General features: G+C 40.7%; 1 protein-coding gene across 1 annotated transcript; it reads left to right on the top strand.

Moving 5' to 3' along the window:
- Positions 1-586: 586 nt before the first annotated feature.
- On the top strand, positions 587-27,570 carry LOC149441728 (uncharacterized). The gene is made up of 2 exons (XM_089656985.1): positions 587-880; positions 20,685-27,570. Exon 2 carries the CDS (start codon positions 20,736-20,738, stop codon positions 22,164-22,166), a length of 1,431 nt encoding a protein of 476 aa, XP_089513111.1. The 5' UTR covers positions 587-880; positions 20,685-20,735; the 3' UTR covers positions 22,167-27,570.
- The last annotated feature ends 364 nt before the right edge of the window (positions 27,571-27,934 follow it).

Below are 27,934 nucleotides of genomic sequence, written 5' to 3'. Positions count from 1 at the left end.
AATAGAAATAAAATTAAATCTCAGTGGTGATCAAATACCACCAATTTGTGTGTTTGTGTCTATTCGTGTGGAAAAAAAATTATATAAATTTAATTTCTGTAGTGTTGCATGACCAAGATATTGCTGATTAAAGTAGTGCAGTGCTGAATAGCAAAAAAAAATGTCATGCTCATTAAGGGGGTAAAACCTTCTGGAGGGCAAATAGTTCATTGCAGGGGCAGACTGACAACTCATGGGGGCCCCTGGGCAATAGGGGATCATGGGGCCCCTGTGTCCTTGCCCAAACTCAAAAAAGCCTATGAAAAAGGTACCAGGGGCATCTCATGGGGCCCTCTACTGACCCCGGGCCCTCGGGCAGTGCCCGAGTTTCCAAGTGGTCAGTCCACCCCTGGTTCATTGAAAAAACCATCAACTGGCCATCTTGAGCCACAAATCCACCATATCTGAGTCTGACCCTGGAAATCAAATTTACTAAGACTGAAGCAGACAGGATCTGGAGCGGAGCATACCAACCAATCACCTTCTAGCTTTCATTTTTAAAGCTTAACAGAACACTTTGCAGCAAGAAGCTGATTGGTTCCTATGCACAGCTATCCCAGTGTTGGTTATAGAATGTACGGGGTGTAGAGGTCAGCACCGAGCTCCCTTCCCCCATCCTGGACAGCCAGCATGCCTCCAGCCTGTGTGTACATCCTCCCCGCCTGCCCGCCCTAGGACACAGACTGATCGGGAACCGAAGTACGGCTTCTTCTTTCCACTTGGCTTGTGTTTCCATCAGGACAGATTCCAGTGAGGCACCCTTCTCTTCCTATGTAGGATACACACTCCCCCGACCACTCTCCAGACACAGCGAGCCCGGGGAGGTGGCGGCGGCGGCCAGGTAAGAGGCGAGGGGCGGCCAATACGTGTGTGTGAAGGCGATATGAGACGGAGGGCACCCCGGGAACGTACCGAGGAGAAGGCCGGGTACACCGCATGGATTATACCGCGGGAAAGGAGTCTACTACATCTCATAGAGATCACACTGTACCCCCATATATAATCGGTGTCCTCATAGAGATCACACCGCACCCCCATATATAATCCGTGTCCTCATGGAGATCACACCGCACCCCCATATATAATCCGTGTCCTCATGGAGATCACACCGTACCCCCATATATAATCCGTGTCCTCATGGAGATCACACCGTACCCCCATATATAATCCGTGTCCTCATGGAGATCACACCGTACCCCCATATATAATCCGTGTCCTCATGGAGATCACACCGTACCCCCATATATAATCCGTGTCCTCATGGAGATCACACCGTACCCCCATATATAATCCGTGTCCTCATGGAGATCACACCGTACCCCCATATATAATCCGTGTCCTCATGGAGATCACACCGTACCCCCATATATAATCCGTGTCCTCATGGAGATCACACCGTACCCCCATATATAATCCGTGTCCTCATGGAGATCACACCGCACCCACATATATAATCCGTCCTCATGGAGATCACACCGCACCCACATATATAATCCGTCCTCATGGAGATCACACCGCACCCCCATATATAATCCGTGTCCTCATGGAGATCACACCGCACCCCCATATAAAATCCGTGTCCTCATGGAGATCACACCGCACCCCCATATATAATCCGTGTCCTCATGGAGATCACACCGTACCCCCATATATAATCCGTGTCCTCATGCAGATCACACCATACCCCCATATATAATCCGTGTCCTCATGGAGATCACACCGTACCCCCATATATAATCCGTGTCCTCATGGAGATCACACCGTACCCCCATATATAATCCGTGTCCTCATGGAGATCACACCGTACCCCCATATATAATCCGTGTCCTCATGGAGATCACACCGTACCCCCATATATAATCCGTGTCCTCATGGAGATCACACCGTACCCCCATATATAATCCGTGTCCTCATGGAGATCACACCGTACCCCCATATATAATCCGTGTCCTCATGGAGATCACACCGTACCCCCATATATAATCCGTGTCCTCATGGAGATCACACCGTACCCCCATATATAATCCGTGTCCTCATGGAGATCACACCGTACCCCCATATATAATCCGTGTCCTCATGGAGATCACACCGTACCCCCATATATAATCCGTGTCCTTATAGAGATCACACCGCACCCCCATATATAATCCGTGTCCTCATAGAGATCACACCGTACCCCCATATATATTCCGTGTTCTCATAGAGCTCACACCATCTCCATGGGGTGCGGAGATTTTTGAATAAATGACTGGTCCAGGGTCTAGTCTAGAACCATTCTACTTGTCCCTCATGACAATCTACTTCTGATTAAAAAAAAAAAAAAAATTTAACCAAAACCGTATTTAAACCCGCTTGAACCGCTTCCCGACCACCTTATAGAAGAAATACTGCTACAGGGCAGCACGGGTGCGCAAAATCACGTGTATATATATATATGTGATTTTGCATTTCCATGTAGGGGGCGTGCACGAGCCCTACCCTAGCCACCATTCGCGGTCGTGGCTGTCAATCTTCGGGTCCCGGCCAGTGATTACCGAGGATCTCCGATGGGGAGGAGCACTGTTTTGTTTACTAACAGTTCTCCCTGTCAGCTTGGACACACTGCTTTGCCATCCGGAGCAGTGTGCTTACAGTGAATCACCCCCCCCCCACCTAATAAAACACTCCCAGCACACAGTTAACCCTTTGATCGCCCTTCATGTTAATATCGTCCTGCCCAGTGCCATTAGTACAGTGTCAGTGCTTTTTTTTTTTTTTTTAGCACTGATCACTGTATTGTTGTCACTGGGGATGTCCGTGCGCCCCAGTGTCAGAATGTCTGCCGCAGTCCCGCTATAAGTCGCTGATTGCCACCATTACTATTAAAATAAAATTTAAAAAAAATTCCAGTATCTATACCACCATTTGTAAACGCTATAACTTTCACGTAAACCAATTAATTTACACATATTGGGTTTTTTTGATCAGAGTAATGAAGCAGAATACATTTTGGTTTAAATTTATGATGAAATTTGATTTTTTTTTTTTTTTTTTTAATTTTACTGGACATGTTTTTTTTTTTTTTTTATAGCACAAAAAATAAAAACGCACAGGATCAATCACCACCAAAAGAAAGCTCATTTTGTGGGGAAAAAAGTATGCAAATTTCATTTGGGTGCAGCATTCCATGACCACGCAATTGTCAGTTAAAGTAATGCTGCGCCGTAATGCAAAAAATGACCTGGTCAGGAAGGGGGTAAATCCTCAGGAGGGCAAGTGGTTAAGTAATGTCTGGGGCTGTTAAAAACAAAAGAGGCTTTATGGCGACTTAAACGTTTAATATTTTTAACATTGCGCTGTTTGTCTCCTCCTCCCCTCCCTGCCTGTCTCCAGCACCACCCCCGGGGACTAGCAGGGAGGAGAGAGACCTTGCAGTGTAATGAGCACCGATTGGGTGCTTGTCAGGAAAGTGACGTGTCAGACTTATCCTTTATCCCTTTCGCTGCCAGAGCCAATGTTGCATTTTTTTTTTGCACACGTTTTAAAAATCATATAAGGCTTGAAGATTACACACAACCCCCAAACATGATATATTTTCTGAAATCAGGGATCGTAGAGAATAAAATAGCTGTAGTTTAAATTTTTTATGTCACACAATATTATCACAAAGGTCTAGGAAATGCAAAATTTCAGTAAACAATACACTTAAGTTAATTTTAGGGCACAAAAAGCAATATATTATCCAATTTGTTTGTAAAATATAAAAGATGAGGTTGCATCGAGTAAATAATACCCAACATGTCAAACCTTAAAGCGCTGGTGAAACGGCAACAAACATTAGTACCCTATATTTTCTATAGGTTAAAGCCCCTTATACAGTTGCAAGAAAAAGTATGTGAACCCCTTGGGATTAAGTGGAGTTTTGCATGAATTGGGCATAAAATGTGCTCTGAACGTTATCTAAGTCACAACAATAGAAGAACACAGTCTGTTGAACATAATACTACACAAACATTAGATGTTGCCATGGTTTAATTGCACATAACATGTAAATATTCACAGTGCAGGGAGGAAAAAGTATGTGAACCTTTGGACTTAATAACTGGTTGACCCTCCTTTGGCAGCAATAACCTCAACCAAACGTTTCCTGTAGTTGCAGATCAGACCTGCACAACGATCTGGAGTAATTTTGGACCACTCCTCTTCACAAAACTGTTTCAGTGTAGCAATATTCTTGGGATGTCTGGTGTGAATCACTCTCTTAAGGTCATGCCACAGCATTTCAATCGGGTTGAGGTCAGGACTCTGACTAGGCCACTCCAGAAGGCGTATTCTGTGCTGTTGCAGCCATTGTTTTGTTGAATTACTTGTATGCTTTGGGTCATTGTCCTGTTGCATCACCCATCCTCTGCGGAGCTTCAGTTGGCGGACAGATGGTCGTACGTTTTCCTGCAAAATGTCTTGATAAACTCTGGAATTCATTTTCCCATCAATGACAACAATCCGTCCAGGCCCTGAGGCAGCAAAGCAGCCCCAAACCATGGTGCTCCCTCCGCCATGTTTTACAGTGGGGATGAGGTTTTGATGTTGGTGTGCTGTGCCTTTTTTCTCCACATATAGTGTTGTGTGTTCTTCCCAAACAACTCAATCTTGGTTTCATCTGTCCACAGTATATTTTGCCAGTAGTGCTGTGGAACATCCAGGTGCTCTTTTGCAAACTTCAAACGTGCTGCAATATTCTTTTTGGACAGCAATGGCTTCCTCCGTGGTGTCCTCCCATGTACTTCATTCTTGTTTAATGTTTTCCTTATTGTAGATGCGTCAACAACAATGTTAGCATGTGCCAGAGATTTCTGTAGGTCTTTAGCTGACACTCTGGGATTCTTCTTTACCTCATGCAGCATTCTGCGCTGTGCTCTTGCAGTCATTTTTACAGGACAACCACGCCTAGGGAGAGTAGCAACAGTGCTAAACTTTCTCCATTTGTAGACAGTCTGTCTTACCGTGGACACATGAACATCAAGGCTTTTGGAGATACTTTTGTAACCCTTTCCAGCTTCATGCAAGTCAACAATTCTTGATCGTAGGTCTTCTGAGAGCTCTTTTCTGCGAGGCATGGTTCACATCCGACAGTGCTTCTTGAAACCAGTAAACCCAAAACAGGTGTGTGTTTTTTAAGGGCAGGACAGCTGTCAGCAACACATCCAATATCATCACACTGATTGGAGTCAAGGTTGGCTCACTCCTGGCTCCAATTCGCTCTGGGAGAAGTCATTAAACTAGGGCCTCACATACTTTTTCCTTCCTGCACTGTGAATGTTTACATGTTATGTGCAATTAAACCATGGCAACATCTAATGTTTGTGTAGTATTATGTTCAGCAGACTGTGTTCTTCTATTGTTGTGACTTAGATGACGTTCAGAGCACATTTTATGCCCAATTCATGCAAAACTCCACGTAATCCCAAGGGGTTCACATACTTTCTTGCAACTGTATGTCATCCGTTTAGAGTTACGGAGGAGGTCTGGTGCTAGAATTATTGCTCACATTATGGCGTGCAAGGCGATATGTAACATGTATCGCAGTCGACGTTTTCAGTGTAGGCGCCCCAGGGCATGCTTTTATATTTGTACGTACATTCATATGTGGGGGGCCTTGAAATATTTGGGGGGTTATATGCCTGGGTGTAACTTAGATTTAAAAAATAAAAAAAATTTTTTTACTTAACTTTTTTTTTTTTTTATCACATAGGAGAAAAAAAGTCCCCTATGTGATGATTTTTATGGTGACGGGTTCTCTCTTTTTTTTTGAGACATCCAGGGTCTAAAAGACCATACATGTCTCCCCTGTACTACACTGGATGTAATGCAGTGCACATCGCACCGCATTACATTCTTTCCCGACCTTGATGGCTGGGAATCTGTCAACAGTGACCCGGAAGTGACATCACGTCACTTCCGGGTCAGGATAAGAAGGGGAGGGGAGCAGAGCAGATGTGTTTGCTCTCCTCTATACTTTATCCCTGCATACTGTACAGTCCCGGGCCTGCAGATAAGTATATAGCGTGCAGGGGCGGAGGCTGGCATTGTGGGCTGTGTGGAAGCAATCAGGCTAGCGCCTGAATGCTTCCACCTGATAAGTGAGCCCTGCTGCTTCCCCGCAGCAGGGCTAAAGGCAAATAAAAACTACATGTCCCGGGCGTCAGGCGATATGAGTTGCACATCCCTGCACCATCTCCCCATATATAATCCATGTTCTAGAGATCACACAATCTCCCCATATATAATCAAGGGTGTGGAAATTTGTTCAAAAACTACTTGTCCAAGGGACTTAATTGAGGTCCCAATCTACTTGTCCCTCATGACAATCTACTTGTCCTGATAAATCCCCAAGAATGGAAAATACAAAGGGTTTATTTTTGTTTATTTTAGGCAGGGGTGCTTTCAGGAATGTCTAGGGCTTTTAGAAACGAAAGGGGCTGTATGGCGAATTAAACTTTTTAATGTTTTTTATTTTTTGCTAGAAAATTTCTTAGAACTCCAAAGAATTGGTGGGTTTTGCATTTTTGTTACATCACAGGGCATTTGTACAGCTGTTTTTCAAACACCGTTTTTTTATTTATTTATTTTTTATTAAATACACTTTTTGGAATTTTAATGCAAAAAGACACAAAACATAACCCAATTTTTTGGTAAAATATAAAAGTTTGTTACGCCAAGTAAGTAGATACCAAACGTGTCATGCTTTAAAATTGCACACGCCCATGCAATGGCAACAAATGGCGTAAATTTTACTCTCCCTATGTGACACTTCAAAAACTTTTACAGGTGACCACTTTAGATTTACACAAGAGGTCTGGTGCTGGAATTACTGCTCATGATCTGACATGCACAGTGATACCTCATGTGTGTGACAATCACTGTTTGCATGCATGCGGAACTAACGCATGCATTCGGTTTTGCACGCAATCATGGAGGCACAGGAGTGCTTTAACATTGTTTTTTGTTTTTTGTTTTTTTTTTTTAATTAGTAATTTATTTTGACACTGTCGCTTACATTTTTTTTAAATTGTTGTTATTGCTGTCACAAGGAATGTAAACATCCCTTGTGATAGCAATAGGCAGTGATAGGTACTCTTTATGGAGAGATATCCTTCCTCTGCCCTGAAAAGCATTTCATCACACCAAGATCAGTGTGATCAAATGCTTTCCATTTTTAAAAATGGTGCCGTTTCCATCTGGGAAAGTGATGTATGCTCATCGCTTCTTGTTTCCTATATAACAGAGACAGACAATGTGGTGCTGGTCTTTGTCCGCCTCTATGATCAGCCAGCGGAAGCACCAGCTGGTTGTTAGGGTGTCCCAGATTGGACAGGCTCTGTCTCAGCTCCCAGTAGTTGGGACTCAGACAAAACAAGGCTGCAGATAACAATAACTGTATTATAACAACAAAAATAAATAAAATGAAAAATATATAATAATCAAATAATATTACCAACAAAAATAATATATATAAAAAAATTTAAATAAAATAAAAATGTAACTTAAATAATAAAAATAAACAAATCTGCAGATAACAGATTACAACAAAAATAAACAGAAATAGAAAATAATAAAAATATGAAAATAAATGCAAATATAAATAAAAATAGTTATAGTTTATAAAATTAAAATAATCAATAAAAATAATTTAATACATAAAACAATCTGCAGATAATAAACAACAAGATTAATAAAAAAACTAAATACCAATAAATTAATAAAAGATACATACATTCTACAGATAACTGTAATCAGATAATGACTATAAATAGGAATATAAATTGAAAATCTTAATAAATTAATATAGTTATTTAAAAAAAAAAAGTCCCGCCTCCTGACGGGCCAGTCCCGCAAACCCCCCCGCACTGCCCGTTGGCGGAGAGCGCCTTCAGTCAGAGCCAGGTATTCTCCTTATGGCTGCCCGACCCTCATTGGGTTCTTATGGAGAGCTGCTGGACAAAGAACACCTGGCTCTGACTGGCGTCGCTGTGGGGGGGGGCGACCTAAAGTTGAGCTTTAAATAAAGAGTAAAAGACAACTTGATTTATTGTTGTAGATGCAACCTGCCTGCTTTAGGAATAAATCATATGAATTAAATTGGGCTTTAAACCTTATCTGTTGTGTTCATAAATATCAAGGGAGCTGCCCAGTTGCATAGCTTGCACCTTTTGTTGAACAGTCTGCCATTGCAGACTCCTAAAAACAAAAACCCCAATTTTTTGGGTTTGAGCTAAACATGTACACCCTTTCCCATCCTACAATGCAGTTCTTGGTTCCTTAGTGATCTGTTACCATAAAGGGTTGTTATTAGCCGTATGCAAATATTTTCCACAAAATCTGTATTCACATAGAGATCTTGGGGAGCTAATGCAGTGGGCAGGAACTCTGAAGGGAATATGTGGCACTGAAGGGTGTCAGGCCATGCAGTGGTGGAGTTATTTTAATAATTCCCTGTGCCTTACAAATGTAATATCTTGAATAGCTCCTTTGACTATACCATATTCATACTCTGCATTTGGTTTGCAGTAACTAGCTTATAGTAAACATTTGGGGGAAAAACTACTCAACTCAAAGTGTTACTAAACCCAGGACCCTGCATTCACTAGATCTGGTCTCCACAGTACACAGAACATGGAAATGCAATTATTTTAGTAAATATCTGCTAAATACTTTTTCTCATCAGCAGTTAGAGCAGTATTGTGACTTCTATCAGTGTCCGGCCCAGCACTAGCTAAAGCTTAAAGGAGGAGTTTTCTTTCTGCTCTAGGAGGATGGAAATCCCCTGACCTCTGTCTGGACAGTGCTGATTGGCATTCACTCTCCCAAGAAAAAAAAAAAAACCCTGTGTAGCAATACGCTCTAAACTGAGCATGGCCATGTGACCACGGATCAGTCTTTATCGGGTGGTCAATTCATCAAGAAGAGTGGCAGAGAAGAAAGGATTAAACAGCCTTTTTACACAATGCAGAGGAGTAGCCCCTTAGGTTTCACAGTGAGTATATGAAGCATGCTTTACTGCATATACAGACTGATTTGACAGTTGTGGGTTTAGTAACACTTTAAGGGCTATAGCAGGTTGCTAATGATTTACACACTGCGAAAGCAGCTATGCATGGAGAGAGGCACACATCCCACTTCCCTTGTGTTCATGCCAGGGACTGCTAACGTCACCTAAGGCATCAAGCATTACAAGTGTGGGCTTTGCAAAGTGCTCTGTGCTGGTGTGCTGTATAAACATCTGCCCCACTCATCAGTTCATGATAGATGACGGTAGAGGAGATAAATCATTTCGGACAATCCTCACTGCTCTGCACTTTTTCTACCAATTCAGCAACTAGTGAAATACTCTGATTTATTGAAAATATCAGCAGGTATGTATGGAATGATGGAAATTTTAAGAAAGCTTGTAATTAATATATGCTATTAAAACGGTGTTTGAGTACTAAAGGTAGGCATCAGGAGGTAGCTGCACATACATCATCTAGTGTAGTGAGCCAACTTGGTGTCAGTGGCAGCAGTAACCGCAAGTTACTGTTAACTGGTTTGCTTCTTCAGTGGTTTTAGATTTTTTTTGTCAGATGTTACTATGGTATACTGAAGTATAATTACAAGCACTTCATAAGTGTCAAAGGCTTTTATTGACAATTACATTAGGTTTATGCAAACGGTCAATATTTGCAGTGTTGACCCTTCTTTTTCAAGAACTTTGCAATTCACCCTGGCATGCTGTTAATCAATGTTTGGGCCACATCTTGACTGATGGCAGCCCATTCTTGCATAATCAATGCTTGGAGTTTGTCAGAATTTGTGGGTTTTGTTTGTTCACTCGCATCTTGAGGATTGCCTGCAAGTTCTCAATGGGATTAAGGTCTTGGGAGTTTCCTGGCCATGAACCCAAAATTCCAACGTTTTGTTCCCTAAGCCACTTCGCTATAATTTTTGCCTTATGGCAAGGTGCTCCATCATGCTGGAAAAGGCATTGTTCATCACCAAACTGTTCTTGGATGGTTGGGAGGAGCTGCTCTCCACGGATGTTTTTGTACCGTTCTTTATTCATGGTTGTGTTCTTAGGGAAAATTGTGAGTGAGTCCACTCCCTTGGCTGAGAAGTAACCCCACACATGAATGGTCTCACAATGCTTTACTGTTGGCATGACACAGGATCTGATGGTAGCGCTCGCCTTGTCTTCTCTGGACAAAGTTTTTTTCTGGATGCCCAAAACAATCGGAAAGGGGGTTCATCAGAGAAAATGACTTTACCCCAGTCCTCAGCAGTCCAATCCCTGTACCTTTTGCAGAATATCAGTCTGTCCCTGATGTTTTTCCTGGAGAGAAGTGGCTTCTTTGCTGCCCTTCTTGACACCAGGCCATCGTCTAACAATCTCCTCGCAGATGCACATAACTGCTGCCATTCCTGAGCAAGCTCAGCACTGGTGGTGCCACGATCCCACAGCTGAATCAACTTTAGGAGATAGTCCTGGCTCTTGCTGGACTTTCATGGGTGCCCTGAATCCTTCTTCACAACAATTGAACCTCTCTCCTTGAAGTTCTTGATGATCCCATAAATGGTTGATTTGGGTGCAATCTTAGTAGCAGCAATGTCCTTGCCTGTGAATCCCTTTTTGTGGAAAGCAATGATGACTACGCGTTTCCTTGCAGGTAAATTAATATTTGTCATTCTTAAAACCAGGACTGTAATGATAATCTCCAACACTGATATCTTTGGAAGCAATAATAGCTCTCAGCATTGGTGTCATTGAACACAGTGATAGCCACCAGCATTGGTATCAGTGGATGCAATAATAGCTCCCAGCATTGGTTTTATTGAACACCGTAATAACCCCCAACATAGGTGTTCGTGGCAGCAGTAATAACCCCCATAAACATCACTGGGCACAACACTAATGACTCCCCATTGCCCCCCCCCCACCATTGATGTTTAGTGGCAGTTCTTTTTATCCTTCCTCCTTCACATTGATGGTCAGTGACCGTGAAATATAACTCCCAAACATTGGTGGTCTGGAACCTTACTTGTACTATCCGACAGAGAACACTCCACTTGAAAGTATATTCTGAAACACAAAAAACATTTCAGCGCTTGACACCCTGCTGCGCTAACATGTGGCGAACTAAGCCCAGCACCTGGTGGTTCACATGTTGGGCACACAGGTCTAGGGTTTTATTCTCTAAAAGATAAATACAACCACTTCTAATTTTAAAACTTAGGTTTAATTGCCTTGTTTCACTAGATACTTTTTTTTTTTTTTATATTGGAAAGGATTGCATTTAACTACACAGTTTAAAAAATACCTTCACAAATTATTCATTATGCATGTGAAATAAATTATAATATATAAAATGGTCTGCAGTTTCTCATATATTTTCTCGGTCACCTTCAGGACAGCATACCTGATGTGCTTATCACTGGACAGGAACTCAAAGATTAGTGTGTGAGGTAAATCGTAACCCTATTACTTCAGTTATGTTTCCTTTTCCCCATTTTTGATGAACACTTTCCCTAAATCCTGACCAGGTTGCCATTCCTTCTATCCTCTCTCTAGTAGCTTATTCCCAGGGTTGTGGTGGTTCATCTTGGCTCCATGGGGCAATGCAGAGATGATCTGTGCTGTATAAACTGCTTTTCAAGTGACCTTGGGAGTAGGTGATCTGAGTGTTCCTGTAGCTGTTCAGACAGACTTTTTAAACAACATAAAGAACATCCTTTTAACACATCTGTTGACCACAACCAGAAGTGACATAAGCAGGCTTCAGAATTGGTACCACTGATACAACCGTGCTCCTCAGATGTCAGCAGGTTGCAGGAGCCTCAGATAGGAACTGAACAAGAAGTTTGGCCTGAAGGACACCATGGACTGATTAGAGTGCCTGTATGCAGGGTGGTGTTATTAAATCTGAATGTATGCTTTTTTTTTTTTTTTTTTTTATATATTCATATTTGGCCTGAGAAACGTTTTGGATAGAAAAATGTATCCAAGAAAAACGCATTTCAATTCCGGATGAATTTTGTTTACAAAGCATGATTTCTCAAGAGTATAAAGACAAAAGGGTTCATGCTAGAAGTTGCAGAGTCAAATCCAGTTAATGTTCAGTTGTTTTGAATAAACCAAATTCCGGGTGATGCCAGAACCAGGGTAGTAGGGAGGTTAAAACACTTTCCTGTAGCTTGGCAGAATTATTTTTTCTAAACCACTGGCTTCTAAACCTCATCCAAGCATCTTATGCTCTGGTATTATTTTTCTGTCTTCTGATCTACAGTAATCATTTTAAAAACACTGGAATCATCTATTTGTCACCTTTTTTTAGTGAAAATTCTCTTTCCACAGAGTGGTACCTAAAACTGTATATACCCATTCAATAGCTTCTCAAGATCTCACTGTATTAAAACAGGAATTGAAACATTTCAGTTTGCAGACTTGCCTCTCCCATTAGCACCCAGTGTATTAAAAACATAGTAGGCCAAAGTGATGGCATTATTGAGAGATCAGTTAATAAAATCCAAAATATAGATTATTTTCTGGTTTAGACAAATTCATCTCAACTGTGTAATTTTTTTACAGTTGTGTTGGATAGGCAGATGCAAAAAGTCTTTCCGAACTCCTTCTTGTCATGTTTTCCAATGTTGTAAAATCAACATAGGTGTTTTTCCCTCCAACAAGTAAACCCCGGAATTTACAGTTACACAAGTTCAGGCCAAGTAAACAGTTTCTTTAAGATTAGCATTGTTTCTTCTAACAATGGCTCTGCTGGCAGTTCTTCTCCAGTATTCCATTCTCACAGTATACGCCACCTCTCTCCCAGCTCAAATTCTTCCCATCATACGAAGATCTGCATTCAGGGTATGTTCTGAAAGGTCTGCAGGGGTGTGGACATTTTTTTGAAAGACTTCTTGCCCAGGGGACTAAATCAGGTCCCCTCCCGCTGCATGTAAAAGCGATGCAGCAGCTAATTAGCCACTTGGATTGCATTTACAAGAGAGCTGCCCATCGGCTCTAAACCTTGCTGTTTGCCCACAGCAGGGCTAAATGTAGAAAAAAGCCTTCTTGCCTGGTGCCTAGAACTGTGTATGCAATAGGAATTGAACATCCCTGGATCTTTACTATGAGAATCCATAGACAATGAAAAGCCTTAAAGTGTTACTAAATCCATGACCCTGCATTCACTACAGTATATCTGATCTCCCACAGTACACACAACATGGAAATGCAATTATTATAGTAAATATAAACAGATAAATACCTTTTCTCATCAGCAGTATATAGCAGTATTGTGACTTCTCTCAGTGTCCTGCTGAGCACTTGTTAAAGCTTGTAGGAGTTTTCATTCTGCTCTGACTGTCCCACTGTCTGCCTGCATAACTCTTGACCCTCTGTCTGGACAGTGCTGATTGACCCTGTGCTAATCACATGGACCCTCCCAAAGAAAAGGAAAAACTCTGTAGTCCTAGTCACTAAATTGAGCATGTGCAAAGTGACTCCTAGACCTAGATCAGCAGATGGACTGGGGACAGAAGGGGAGGATCAGAGAGGACAGGATCAAACTGTGTTTTTACACAATACAGAGGATTAACCCCTTAGGTTCCACCGTGAATATAACAAGCATGCTTTACTGCATATACAGATCAATTTTATTTTTTTGGGTTTAGTAACACTTTAAGAGTGTATTTGGTTACAAGTCTTGGGCTTGAGAAAAAGCAAGTAATGCTCTAGATTTTAAGCATTAGTCAATTACAGTAGATGGCCATTTCTCATGTATCACTGACATTTTCCTGGAAATGGAATTATTATTGAAAAATCTCCCTGCAGGCAGGGCTGATCCTTTACTCTTCTATGAAGGAGAGGGAAGGGGGTCGTTGCCACATGTGAGGGGACATGAATTCCATAGCTCCTGTGGATTATCCTGTAGATCTCTTACTAAAGCGTTTCCACTGGATCTCTGCATATTACGCCTTAGCTCCATGACCCCTTCTCCACTGAAAATTATTCTCCCCCAGCACCAATGATGAGGAGAAATAATGAAAGTGGTGGGACATTGGACTATGGGCAACAAGATGGTGGTGCAACACCTCATGGTGTCAAGGCCTAGTGAGCCAGAGCTAAGGAGGCAAGAAGAGTGTTGCTGAGATGGATCTTCTTTTTGCAAGGGGAAAGCTAATCTGCCTTTGGAACCAGCTTCTCACACTGCACAATGGGAGGAGGGTGCCATTGAGTGAGCACAACACCTGGATACTTCTATCACCCCTCCCACAGCCCATACAATGCTTACATGACAAAGACCTAGAATCCACACTGCAACATGTTTATAAAGTAGTTCAGCTCTGCAGCAATTTAGGGAATAAGGGAAGTCATTTTATTTCTCTTCAAAAGGTTAGAGAGTGGACTTCCATGCTGGAGAGCAGGTTCATCAATGATGTTCTTCACACTATTAAACTAAAATCTTAGGATTTTGAAAATAGGCCGAAGAAGAGTGAGGGATCCAAGCAGCCAAAATGGTAAGAAACAGGTGAGATTCGTAGGGGGTTATTAAGGCCATAAAGGAGGGGCACATATCTCCAAGGAGCTGTAACAGCAATCTGTGGCAACCATTGTGCAAGATAAGAAAGAACACGCTTAGCGTCATCCTAACAGCATCTAGCCAAAAGGGCATAGTTAGCCATCTTATGTAGCCTATATAAGGAAGGGAACGTATCTCATACTCCAGTTCCTGTACTTGCCTAATACTTTATCTCAACCACAAGGACTTTGCTTCATTAGACAGCTTGGCTCTTGAATCGGCAGAAGGAAAGGTTTATCTGTCAGAGTAGTATCTACTTGGCTCAACTACTTGCCCTCCTGAGGATTTACACCCCCCACCCCCCCATCATGACACAGCCATTTTTTGCATTCTGGCACTGCGTTACTTTAACAATTGCACAATCCTTTTTTTCCCACAAAGAGCTTTCTTTCAGTAGTATTTGATCGCCTGTGCGGTTTTTATTTTTTGAGTTGTAAAAAGAAAAAAAGATTGAAAATGTTGAGAAAAAAAACTGTATTTTTGACTTGTTGCTATTAAACGTGCAGTAAAAAAATCAAATTTCATCATAAATTTAGGCCAAAATGTATTCTTCTTCATGTCTGCTAAATAATAATTTTAAAAAATCCAAATATGTGTAAATTAATTGGTTTACATGAAAGTTATAGTGTTTACAAATGGCAGTGTATATATACTGGAATTTTTATTTTTACTAGTAATGGTGGCGATCAGCAACCTATAGCGGGACTGTGGCGGGCATTCTGCCACTGTGGGGAACTGACTTGGTGTCCCAGTGACACCAATACCAGTGCTAATAAAAAGCACTGACACTGTACTAATGGCACTGGGCAGGAAGGGGTTAACATGTGGGACGATCAAAGGGTTAACTGCGCTGTGTGCCATTTTACATTTTGTCCTGTGTTTGTGCTTCACTGTAAGCACACTGCTTTGCTTGGCTGTGCTGTGCACAACCATGCAAAGTAGTGTGCAGGAGCTGATGGGGAGAACTGTTTTGTTTACAAACTGTTCTCCCATCGGAGATGCTCGGCAATCACCGGCCAAGACCCAGTGATTGACAGCCAATGCCACAAATAGCGGCACGGGTAGGGCTCGCGCGCCCCCTACCCAGAAATGCAAAATCACGTGTGTATACACGTGATTTTGCGTACCCGTGCCACCCTGTAGCAGTACTTCTGCTATAGGGCGGATGGGAAGTGGTTAAAGAATTACCAGATAAATCTATTCAGAACCATGAACAGTTGTTTATGTATGCTGCACACAGCCTGGCTCGGGATTGAGCCTGCACAAATGCCCCTATAGCATGTGGCTTGCTTGCACTCAGAAAAGAGGAAGAGCACCATCAGGGGACACCAGAAGAGGAGGTTAGGGGCTGTTTGATGCAAGATCATTGCACAGAGCAGACAAGGATAACGTGTTTTTTTGTTTTTTTTTCTAAGGGAAAAAAAAGCTAGATTTAGAACCACTTTAATGCCCCAAAGCAGTATTCTGTTGCTTAGATGGTAGACACTATCTTTTTGGATACTTTGATGAGTCTTCCTGGAAGAAACTGAGATCTGTTCTGGCCTTATTTGAAGTAAACCAATAAAGGCATTAAAGCCTAGAGGAAACCAGCAGCCAGACATGTTTCTTTTCCATGAAGCAGGCAGTTTAGCAGAAAAATATTATTTTACGTTCATTGCATATATCTGGATGGTATCCTGGAGGGAGAGAGAAAGATGTGATCATGCATATCTGGAGATTTGCTACCTGGTCCAGTTGCAACATCAACAAATGTTACAGCATTGGATGTGCAAGCTAGTCAGAATCTTTCTTTTAAAAATCTTTTGGAAGTTTTTGGGGGTTTTTTGCTGTATTGTCATGGAGATCATGGAGTAAAGAGGCAGGCAGATCTATAGGCAAGATTTTTTTTTAAGTATCTTCTGGGATGCCAATACTATACTGCGCTCATTAATTAAGTACTGATGTTTTTGCTGGTTGTTTTTTTTTTTATTATTATTATAACCAAGGACCATTATTTTAGTTCATTTTTATAATAATCTTTTGTGTACCTGTCCATTGATTGGGATCATCCCGAAAGATCACTGGAAAAGGTGTTGGCAGTAAATCGGACTTCTCTTTTAGGTGCGGTTTTCTTAAAGGATGAATTCACCTTTCATTACATGTTAAACCCATATTCAGGGTGTAACATGTTACTGTAGGGACTGGCCCCTGTCCTTCTCCTGATCCCCTGTTGTGACAAATAGCAGGGGATCTTCTACCCCCCACTAGCTGTCACAGTTTTAAATAACCCCTGTCCTGTGGTTCTCCACCCTGCTGGCTGCATCATTCATTCACAGAGTTCTGTGAATGGTAATGTACAAGTCCCGACAGCCTTCGCCAGTTCTCAATGACCTACCACAGCACTATTGAGGGTAGTTCATTGATTCTTCCAGTCGTCGTAAAACTACCTGCCCATACGAGCGCACAGATTACACTGACAGTCTGCAGAAGACTTGCATGGCACTAATGATCTGCTAATCCACTGGTGCAATGCTTTCCAGGCTCCTAAAACAAAAAATAGTTATAAACATTTTTTTAACCTGCAAAAAAAGTGCATTTATTATTTTTTATTAAAAGGTGAACGTATCCTTTTAAATTTGAAAGTACTACTTGGAGAACTAAATAATAAAGTGTTCAGCCCTTAATTTATTCTTCTCTCCAGGTGACCGTGCTTTTAAAGGTTCCCCCAAGGGAAGTATGCTCTCTGCTGTGGACACAGGTGTCAGCATACTGCATGTCTCCAAAAATAAAACCTGCTGTTTCTGAGAAGAATCAAATACATAAAAAAATTAAACCTGCATACAGAGTAGCAAAGTCGTCTTATTGACCCAACTATCTACTCCAACATTATTAGAATCACCACATTGGTAAACTTGAACATATGGTACTGTAGTAATATACAGTATATAATGGCAGTGCTAGGCCCTTCTACAGTGTGAGTTTAGGTAATGAATATAGGAATGACACAGGATTTGCACTAAGGAGTGTGACATTCCAGATTGTTTTGGTTTTCTCTGGATTTTGTATTCCTGGATCAGGGCCTGGAGCTTGAAGGCTCCAAAGTGTCTTGCAGGGAACAGAGCATTCAATCCCCTTTCCAGGTCTGACTTGACACCAATAGACTGTGTGAGTGCACAAGGTATGCACATTTGTTGTAAGACAGACCCGATCGTAGCTCTGGGCTACCATTTGCAGACAGAGCCCTTGTTGGAAGATAGAGGTGTGCTCCAGCCAGGAGAAATGATCTTTACATAAGATGAGACTCCATGCTGGAGAGAATTCCTTACCTGCAGGACTGGGATAGTCGGGACAGCTGCACAATTCAGCAGGATGAAGAGAGCTGAGGAAAGTAGCAAGTCCAGGGGCTGGGAGGGGGAACTGTAAATCTCTGGAAGAGTGAGAGAGCCTGGGGTATTAGAAGAAACCCTAACTAGAGGCCAGGCTTGGGCCCGTGCAGCAAGATTCTGTAGTAACATGCTAAGTGAGCCAAAAGATCCAGGAAGCAGGGTCTAAAGTAACCTGACAAGCGTAGCGGTGATGTTGAAGCATAGCCATGTGGCTTTGCATTGTTCATTGTTTTGCTTTGTGAGGCTGAAACCCCTACTTTTAAATACAGTTCAGACTGGCACAACTCATTGAAAACCACCACCTGAGCTAACCAACCCCCATATCAATATATATTCATTTTTATTAAAGCATAGGAAGTACATTAAATGTTTTGAGACTGAAGTTATAAGGGGTCTATTAAATGTTTCCTTTTAAGCAGGATTACCACATTTTCCAGTTGAATCAAATTAAAAGGTTATGTAAATCGGAAATCATTGATGAAAGTTGTGTAAATCTAGTGTGAAAACATTTATAAATAGACCCATTATGTGTGTAATAGCACTTCATATATTGTCTGTTCTAAATTTGTTAGCACTTAATTTACATATGCTTTTTAAATGAATATTTGGTTGCAAATGTTCCATGTTTAAAAGAAAGGAAGAACTTTACTTGCACTCTGGTATTTTTGGCCACATTAAAGAAAATGGTATTGGCACTACCCAGATTTTCCTTTTATTGGAGCTCATCCATGACCGCATACCTGTTGTTTAAAGCGGAGCTCCAGTCATCTTGGCAGTTTTCTACAAAATACACCCCTGTGATTCTCTTTAGTTGCACAATATAAAAAGGATACTGTTATAAGTGTATTTCTTCTTACTTGGAAATATGACATTCATCGCAGGATTCCTGCAGACAGGCAGCGGCCATTACTAGTGTGGGCATCTGAAGCCTGCTCATACTTCTGGGATTCCATGCAGCTGCTACCCAGCATGCACCTCCCGATTTTGCACCTGTGCAGTAAGGACGCAGCGCACTGTGTTGCTTTCAGGTTGCCATAACAATGGCGGCAGCGGCGGCAGAAGTTCCCACCTCGTTGTTATGGCAACCTGTCAATCAACACAGAACCCGGAAGGAAGGCAAGTGCGGTCTGAAGGTTCCTGAGATAGATGACGGCGATATCCCAGGAGCCCTAGGGAATCGCCTATGATGTAATCGCCTAGGCGGCCAGGACTGGAAGTGCAGACTACAATAGAAAAATAAGGTATTTAGAAGGAAAACAAAATGTAAATAATTGCCATTACAGACTGTTCTGTGGATGAGCATTTTGTTGCAAGGTACATGAAAAAATGGGTGGAACTCCACTTTAAGCTCCACTCCTTCCTCAACCCACAGAACCATTGAATCTATATAAGCATTTTGATATAGCCCATGTCCCTTTACTCCCATAAGTAGATTATGCAATGAGAATTGGTCTGTATGCTTCTATGGGTAGGCAGTAGGAAAGTAAAATTGCAGTAGATGTTGATACAATTTTAGCATACAGGGAAAATAAATGATATCTCCTTGGCTCCTAAAGCCTTGTACAGACGATGAGAATATCAGATGCTGGATTGTCTGTTTTGTTTTTGTCTTTTCATGCTAGTCTTATATCGAAACCTAATAGGTTGCTAAAGTTATGAAAATTCACTTAAGACAGAATACAATTTCCAATGATGTAATGCCTTGTGTTGTAATGTATTCTTTCATTTCCAAGAATGCACAATCATGGTCACTTGATTTTTTTCGTATAAATATTATACTACTTACACAAAAATTGTACGTTCTGACATCTTACGAGAAATGTTTTTTGTGCTTGTCTCTTTATGAACTATTGTGGTCAGCTCTCGAAAGCTGTGTACTAACGATCAGATTATCGGATGATTGCTCCGAAAGCATTTTTTCAAAGAATTTTCTCATTGTGTGTACTAGGCATATATTGAAGTGAATTATATTTCTTCAGAATGTAACACCAGGCTACCCAATTGCATTAATAATCACTATATACATTTGTAACTTTTCAGGCAATGGCTACTAGTGTAAAAACATCACTATATTTTAGTAGTACTTCATTCACATAGTTTCGGGTACTAGCTAGGTTTCTTAAATAGCAAAAATGGCCACCTTGCATATGCATACACAGGTGTTTTTATATTTTAATCCAACCAGAAAAGTGTGGTTCTTAAATGATTACACCTTCACTGCAATGCTGTGCAATACTGAATCACTGTAGGAGAGTGAATGTGCTAGAAATAGAGTTTGCCTCTACAACTGGCCAAGTCTGCTCCCAAGGGTGTCCCTTCTCCATAAGTGCACTGATGGGTGCAGTGGTTCCACAGAAAAAAATTCTGTTTACACTGGAGCTGGTGATCTGTTAGCAGATGAATGGCTGACCACAGAAAGTGTTCAATAGTGCAGTATAACAATATGCCGGTATCAAGAGGGGTTTCATGCCCACAGTATATTATCTCTTAGATCACGTGTTGTTGATGTGAACCCCTTGATAATACCTGTATAATGACAAATATTTTTAACTCTTTTTATACAAAACGTGTTTTTTTTTTTTTGTTGTTTTTTTTTTTTTTTTTTTTTTTATACATTTTATCAGATGATATATTTTGAGTAGTGAATAAATATGCAGATGTTTAGTAATGGTATTTTGTTGCTCTGTAGGTACACAGAATCCTTGCATCTCTTTTAGTGTGATCTACATCGTCTTAGTGAATGGATCCTGAAAGCTGGAGAATGGCTGCAGCTAACTTTAAAATCCTGAACCAACAAAAAGAAATGACTCTACCAAGGACCTTACAAGTAAATCATAGCAAATACTTATCTACGGAAAGACTAAAAAAAACAGCCATTGTAATGGCAAAGAAAGAGCCTGCACAGCTGGAAAGCAGGTTGATTCATGTTGAAGGCAGAACCAGTTATAGATGTGGCCGCATATCATTAGATAAAGGCGACATGAACAAAGGTTATGGAGAAGAAAGCAGGAAGATAATGGTCAGTAAACATTCAGTAAACAAGTGGGTCAACCTAGTACCAGATTCTTTGGACCACAGAGAAAATGTAGCACTTATTACTTATGGAAGCAGTGTACAAAACTTTAAGGCACCTTATGAAATGCAGCTTAAAAAGTTGCCTACACTGAACAAGGAAATTACTTGTTCCTTTGTTACAAAACAGGAGAAGACATATTCACCGATGTTCAGAGAAGATGTAAAGATCAGTTCTTCCAACTATAGCAATGCCAAAGATCCTGCTTATAAAGTTTCTAAGGATAAAATCAGTTTGAAAACAGAACCAATTTTAATTGAAGATGATGATCCTAATGAAGACTCTAGCTTTTACCATGGAATTCCATTCCAACCTTCCCAAAAGAGAGTAGTGAGGCTTAATAATGTCCCTTATCAGGGTGGTACAAGTGCACCATTGAGGAGAGTGAAATTAAGTGGTCAGGAGTCTTTTGTGCGCACAACTGAGAAATTAAACCAGAAAATGCTCAATCAGCAACATATTCAATGTAAAGAATTACCTGCTGCAAGTGGCACCTTTATGCAAAATGATAACCGAGTAAGTAGCATTCAAAGAGATAAATATATTCGTTTACCACCTGATGAAACAAAAGGGGAACGTGCTGTTTCCATACCAAAAGACAAATCTGGAAGCTCCACCTTTAGGAGATTTTTACTTATTGACAGCCAAGGTCTGCCTTATACTGTGGTTGTAGAAGAGTCTAAAACTGCAAAAGATAATATTCCAACCAATGAGTCCAACTCAGACATTGCACATGTTGATGTCTCAAAGTCTGCAGCACCAAGAAAGGTCTATAAATGTCCAGTGTGTTTTCGGATATTTGAGTATCTCTCCTACCTCCAAAGACACAGCATTGCCCATTCCCAGCAGAAACCACACGTATGCAAGATTTGTGGCAAAGCTTTTAAGAGGACATCACATCTTACACGTCATAAGTATACTCATTTTGGTGGGAAACCTTGCCAATGCCAAATTTGCCATCGCAGGTTTCGGGACATTGGTGAGCTGACACGTCATCAGCAGAGCCATACTGGGGAACGACCTCACCAATGTGAAGTCTGCCACATGCGTTTTGGAGAACGCAGCACGTTGCAGCGTCACATGCTTGCAAAACATTAGGAAGAGACAAAGGACACATTGGAAAGCTGTGACCAGTTCATAGCGCACCAGCCACCTAACTGCAAAATGAATAGCTTTACAAAATTGTTATACTGGTCCGTATTTTGTAGTAGACTTTGGTGGACCAAACTGGTACCCTATGTTGTATGGACCAAACGACACCTTAACTTTATAGCACTTGCTTCCTGTAAGGGAAGCCCCTTTTTTCTTTTTTTTTTTTTTAAAGTTGCACATAGAGTTATATTACTGTAGCAATCCTTTTAATTACTAACCATGTATTCCTCAGTGTAGAGTGTGCAGTTAGAACGGTGCTTCCTTTTGTCTTTACTTATGAAGCATATTTGTACATTTAAACTAGAGAAACACCTTAAACACTTTGTGAGTGGGAGATACTAGATATGCATTACACTGGAGCTGTCAGATAAGCTTGATGCCTATATTTAAATGGCTAAGACACCACAAAATGAATTACATTAAGCACTTATCCAAAATGTTTTGCATTCAGAAACCTGTACATTAAAAATGTACTGTTGCCTATCATTTACAATACAAAATTTGACTGAATGTCAAAAGCACTATTTAGAAGGGTTTTTCTTTTTTGTTCAGGATGGGTTAAAACAAAAAGATCTTCTCTCTGCGATCCTGGTATGAAACGATAGGCTCATTTTTCCTGTTGCTCTGTAGAAAGCTATATCTTAAAGTAGTATTACAATCCTCATCACTAAACTAACATTCCCCTTCAGATCCAAATCACGAACTGCCATTTTTTTGGTTTTATGTTTTTAAATCTCTCTTGAAAAAGTGCGCACTGCAGTCACACAAGGGACAACTGACCTCCTGACATAGTGCAAACACACGGGGGGGGGGGGATTTATGAAAACTGGTGCAGCTGTGCATAGTAGCCAATCAGCTTCTACCTTCAGCTTGTTCAATTAAGCTTTCACAATAAAACCTGGAGTTTGATTGGCTATCATGCACAGCTGCACCAGAGTCTGTGTGTGCCAGGTTTAGCAAATCTCCCCTTATAGGGTCAGAGATTGGTCATTCCAAATGTCAGGCTAGAGCTCTTGGGCAGAGGAAGAGGTGGGCAAAGTTACGAAGCAACGTGTTACTGAGAATCTGTGTTCTTTTGCGGCTGTAGATACGTTCAGGAGCATACACATAGGGGCAGCTCCAGGGAGACCTTGCAAGGCATCAGAGCTACCCCATAGATAGTAATCTGCTTTGCCAGATTTTTAAGTTCATCTCCTAAAGACTATGTGGTCCTGACAACATGTAAATGTTGCTAACACTTTATAATTTTTCTTATGGGTTTAATAATTGAACCACAATGCAGAACAGTACAATTTTCAGCTCTTTAATCCCAGAAAAGCAGGGCAGTCATGGAGTCGGATCAGGGGTCCAATTTGTATTCATCCTGAACAACGCGTTCTTATATATGTACATATATAAACAGTATATGTTTTTGTTTTGTTTTTTATTTTTATTTTTTTTTGCTTGTCTTATTCTTCTGCTATGCTTGTTTACAAAACAAAGTAAGATTGATATTTTACCTAAACTCTGATTAATCACTTATCAAATATATACAGTCATACTGCTGCATGCATTCCAGAAAACATTTTTTAAAATAATATGTTTAGACATTAAGCAAAAAATACAGATTACAATGGACTCTTGACTGTAATGATTTTGAGTTGAAAATTTTGGTACTCTAGACAACTGCATGAATTTGGTTCTTTTCTACTATTGTTCTGTTTGAGGATATTTTCTTTACTCTCATAAAGGTAATTGGAAATGTTTTCTCCAACCAAGTAAGACAAGGGATCAAAAAATAGTACAGACTAAGTGCACTGCTGTACTTGTCAAGACAAATCAACTTTGCAGCTTCGTGTGAATAATCCACCTGTATCGCTTTTAAAGCTAATATATGCCCTTGCCACAGTTAAAAACTTTTCAGTGCAAATAAATGCAAAAAGAAATTGATTGCCCTTGTACGCAAAAAGTTAATACAAAATATCCAGAAATGCAAACAATTTAAAATATTACAAAACGTTTTATAAATAGGTTGGACTTGCACTTTTGGAGTCTGTTCTTCCATGTGCATTGCTTAGTAATTTCATCTGGTGAGTTAGTGCCTTGTTTGACATGTTATGGTCTCATAAGTTTTTATTTATTTAACAATTTTAGAAAATAGGTTGAAAATGTTAAAAATGTGACATCAAAATACACTGTAAAATAGTTAGATAGTAACAGACTTTGGTCACTTAGAGGATTCTCCAAAAGTGAATGGAAAGCCAAATACAAAAGGAATCTGTACAGCTAAACAGGTTAAAGTGGTTCTAAAGGAAGAAAGTTTTTTACCTTCATGCATTCTATGTATTATGTATGAAGGTACAAAACCTGTGTGCAGCAGCCCCCTTATACTTACCTGAGCCCAATTGCAATCCAGCCATGTGTAAGAGAGCCTCAGCTCTCCAAGGATTCTCCCTCCACATTGGCTGAGACAACAGCGGGAGCCATTGGCTCCTGCTGCTGTCCATCACAGCCAGTAAGAAGAGAGAGGGGGCGAGGGTCCGAGCTGCGGTTCTGTGTGTGAATGGACATGCAGAGCAGTGGCTCAGGAGCGAGCCTGCTTGGGTGTCCCCATCGCAAGCTCTGGGGGCAGTTGGCAGGAGGAAGGGACCAGGAGTGCTGGCAGGGACCCGAGAAGAGGAGGATCTTGGCTGCACAGAACAGGTAAGTATAAAGTTTTTTGTTTTTTCTCCAAATTGCCTTTAATGTCATTTAAATGGTAGGCCTCTAGGACTCATAAGGAAACCTCAGAAGGTAAAATATGAACAAAGAACAAAACAACATCTATAATAAAGGGGCATGAGGGTGACATCCATGTAAGCAGGAAAAATCCAGACACTGTTTTTTGACAAATTTTAGTTATGTACCACGGCCTTTGCCACCTGTAATCAAACTTATGTGGAAACTTTGTTGGCTATATGTGCCAACTCCTCATCTACTCTGTAGCAGCTGCAAATCTGAGCACTGTTGGCTAATACTACCACTTCACTCTTTGTGTACTGTCTTCTCCCTGCCATCATTGGTCACTGATTACTCTGCTATTGTCCACACTTGCTTTTCTAGGGAGCATTTAATCAAGATACTTCTGTCTACAAGGTGGCAACAGAGTCTACAGGAACAAATATATCCAATTGACTAAATCATCATATGACCTTTTTGGTTACCATCATTAGATTGAGATTACTTTACCAGAGCAAACTTGTTCTGGTGGAAATATGGGAGTAGTGCCTGGACCTAGAAGAAGGTGGTATTTCTCTGAAACGATTGGTGCAAAAATGTATCACAGAAAGTACTCAGTTTTATTGTTCCAAATACAATAATATGGCTGCACTCCCCTTAAGGGCCTGTCTCCCTGGGTTTTGACCTACTTCAAGCAGGTTTTGCATAACCCTACAAGACTGTGAGAATGCAAAACCTGTTAAAAGCAAGTCAATTCCTGGTTAGAAGGAGTTCAACTGCAGTTCTGATGTACATGCAAATGAATTCTGAGTGATCTCAGGAGTGTTTCAAACTGATGTAATCAATCAAAGCCCGTAGACAACAGGTCCTAAGCCGGACTGTCTTGGTTATGTTATGGTTTCAATATTTAGGTTGTCATTGACCTGAAACAAGCATATAACTAGTGAAGTTAGAAAGCATGACCTGGGTGCTCATTTCAGATCAGTGACTCAATAAAGTAGCAAAGTCGTTGCCATTGTCCTTGTGTACCACCAGTAGTATGCTTCACAAAACTCTGCGAGGGTTAGCAGGGTTTATTTACTAAAGGCAAATAAGCTGGTGACTTGAATTTCCTTTTTTCATAGGGAATCCATTAACTTAGACAATGAGGTGGGGCTCTGCTGACTTCCAACATCCAATCAATGTGAAAGCAAAAATATTTGTTTTATTTTTCTTTCACATGATTGCGTATTCTTTGCCAAGTGAATTTTTACCTAATGCAAGAAGGGAAAATTTTCTTGTGAAGTGAACAGCCTATTTGCCTTTAGTAAATTAACCCCACTGTATTGCAAAAGTGATTTTTAGAAATCCTTCATGTCAATACCGAGTGAAGGACTGAAAGGACAGACCCAGACTTTTTTTTTGTTTTTTTTAGTGTAAGCAAATTTGTTTTGGTTTACTTACAAGCTACAGCAAAAGCAACTGTACCCTAATATATACTGTCATTACTACATACCACATTTTATAAATTTCTTTTAAAAACTGCACTTAGTTTTTTAAAAATGTACCATAAACACATTGTTATCATTAGTTAATTGTAGAATACACAATACATGATTACAGAACCACAATTACTATTTCAGTAAAATAAAAGCTATTTAACTTTGTTTAACTGTTATTTGTAATTCTAGGAAACCCCATCTTGAACCTTTTGCAGTGTTGTAACCTTTTCTTGTACAATATTCCTATGGAACAAAGTCCCTTCTCTAAGAAATAAAAACCTTTTTTCTAGCAAAAATGTTTTTTCCCATTCCTCCAACTGAGGTTTAGTTATAAAAAATGTTGCACCAGACCCCAAAAATTTTTTTTACTGTCAATAAATTGACAGATGTAAAACACTAGTACGGTCTCACACATGGAGCAACGGTACTGGCAATCTCATAAAGCACAATTGCAGAACTCTGAAGCAAGTGTAGCACCATTCATTCCAATGAGTGAAAACAAAGCCAGAGGGAGGCAAGTCTGGTCATGTGACCTGTCCAATTCATCATACTGTCCTGAAAATGTCTACAGTGTTATGCTGAGAGAACTGTGTGGGACCCCATGCAGATTCTATGCCATGTTCTGCACTTTTTTAATGACTGGTGTGTCCAACACAAAGCAGGTAGAAGTATCCATCTTTCACTATAAATAGGCCAGTTAGGGTTCATACACACAGGCATCACTAGGGACCCTGTTTCAGACACTATGCAAGTATTTCGGAAAGCACTAACTATGCTGGATGCTCCTTGTTCTTCCTTCAACAGGGATAATGATTATGCAATATTAAATTTGGCCACTAGATGGAGCCCAGAATAAATGTACTGTTTTACAAACACTACAGACTGTTTAGCCTTGATAAGAAAAAAACTCCTTCATTCTAAGGGAACAGGTGCATCCTGGGAGCTCAGACAACATTTTAAGAACTGGGGGAAAGGAACCAGCCATAATTCTCTGCAGCACGTCAACTGAACTTCTTTCCCCTACATGCAGCATCGCTGGTGAGCATAGACTTTTATTGTCTTTTGCAGCCTAATTATTGTGTTTTCTGTATGCTTCGTACATTGTATGTATTTCTTATCTGTTTTTTCAATATTTTCATCTACCCTGTTTTGTTAATAAAGCTTCAAGATTACATTCAGTCTGGCTTGTTGCAGAATAGGAAGGTTTAGCTGCATGTTGAGCTGCACACACGGAAATGTGTAGCGAGGACAGAACAGTGAAACAGCGGCTACCCAGCAAGTGGGATACATAGTGATTACACAGAGACCTGCTACACTATCAGCGTAGCCACAAATCAAGGTCATACATGACTAGGTTAGCACATACAAAAGGGGAGAAAGCAGTCTCCTGCCTCCTGGGTGGCAAGGTAAGCTGTGTTTTGGTATCCCTGGGCTTGAAATATAATTATGAATATTAATCTGCCAGTGGCTAGAATACCACCTGCATGTATTGGAAGTTATTAATATTTATCTAAAACTGTATTTGGGAATTGGTTG

The sequence above is a fragment of the Staurois parvus genome, unplaced genomic scaffold, assembly GCF_062004578.1.
Source record: "Staurois parvus isolate SC_StPar_1 unplaced genomic scaffold, SC_StPar_1.0 ptg000953l, whole genome shotgun sequence".
Taxonomy (NCBI): Eukaryota; Metazoa; Chordata; class Amphibia; order Anura; family Ranidae; genus Staurois; species Staurois parvus.
Note: the sequence above shows the minus strand (reverse complement) of the source record. Positions and strands in the feature narration are given on the sequence as shown.

Bases quoted from the DNA above. Each gene is read 5' to 3' on its own strand.
- LOC149441728 (XM_089656985.1), top strand. From the start codon at position 20,736: ATGGATCCTGAAAGCTGGAGAATGGCTGCAGCTAACTTTAAAATCCTG.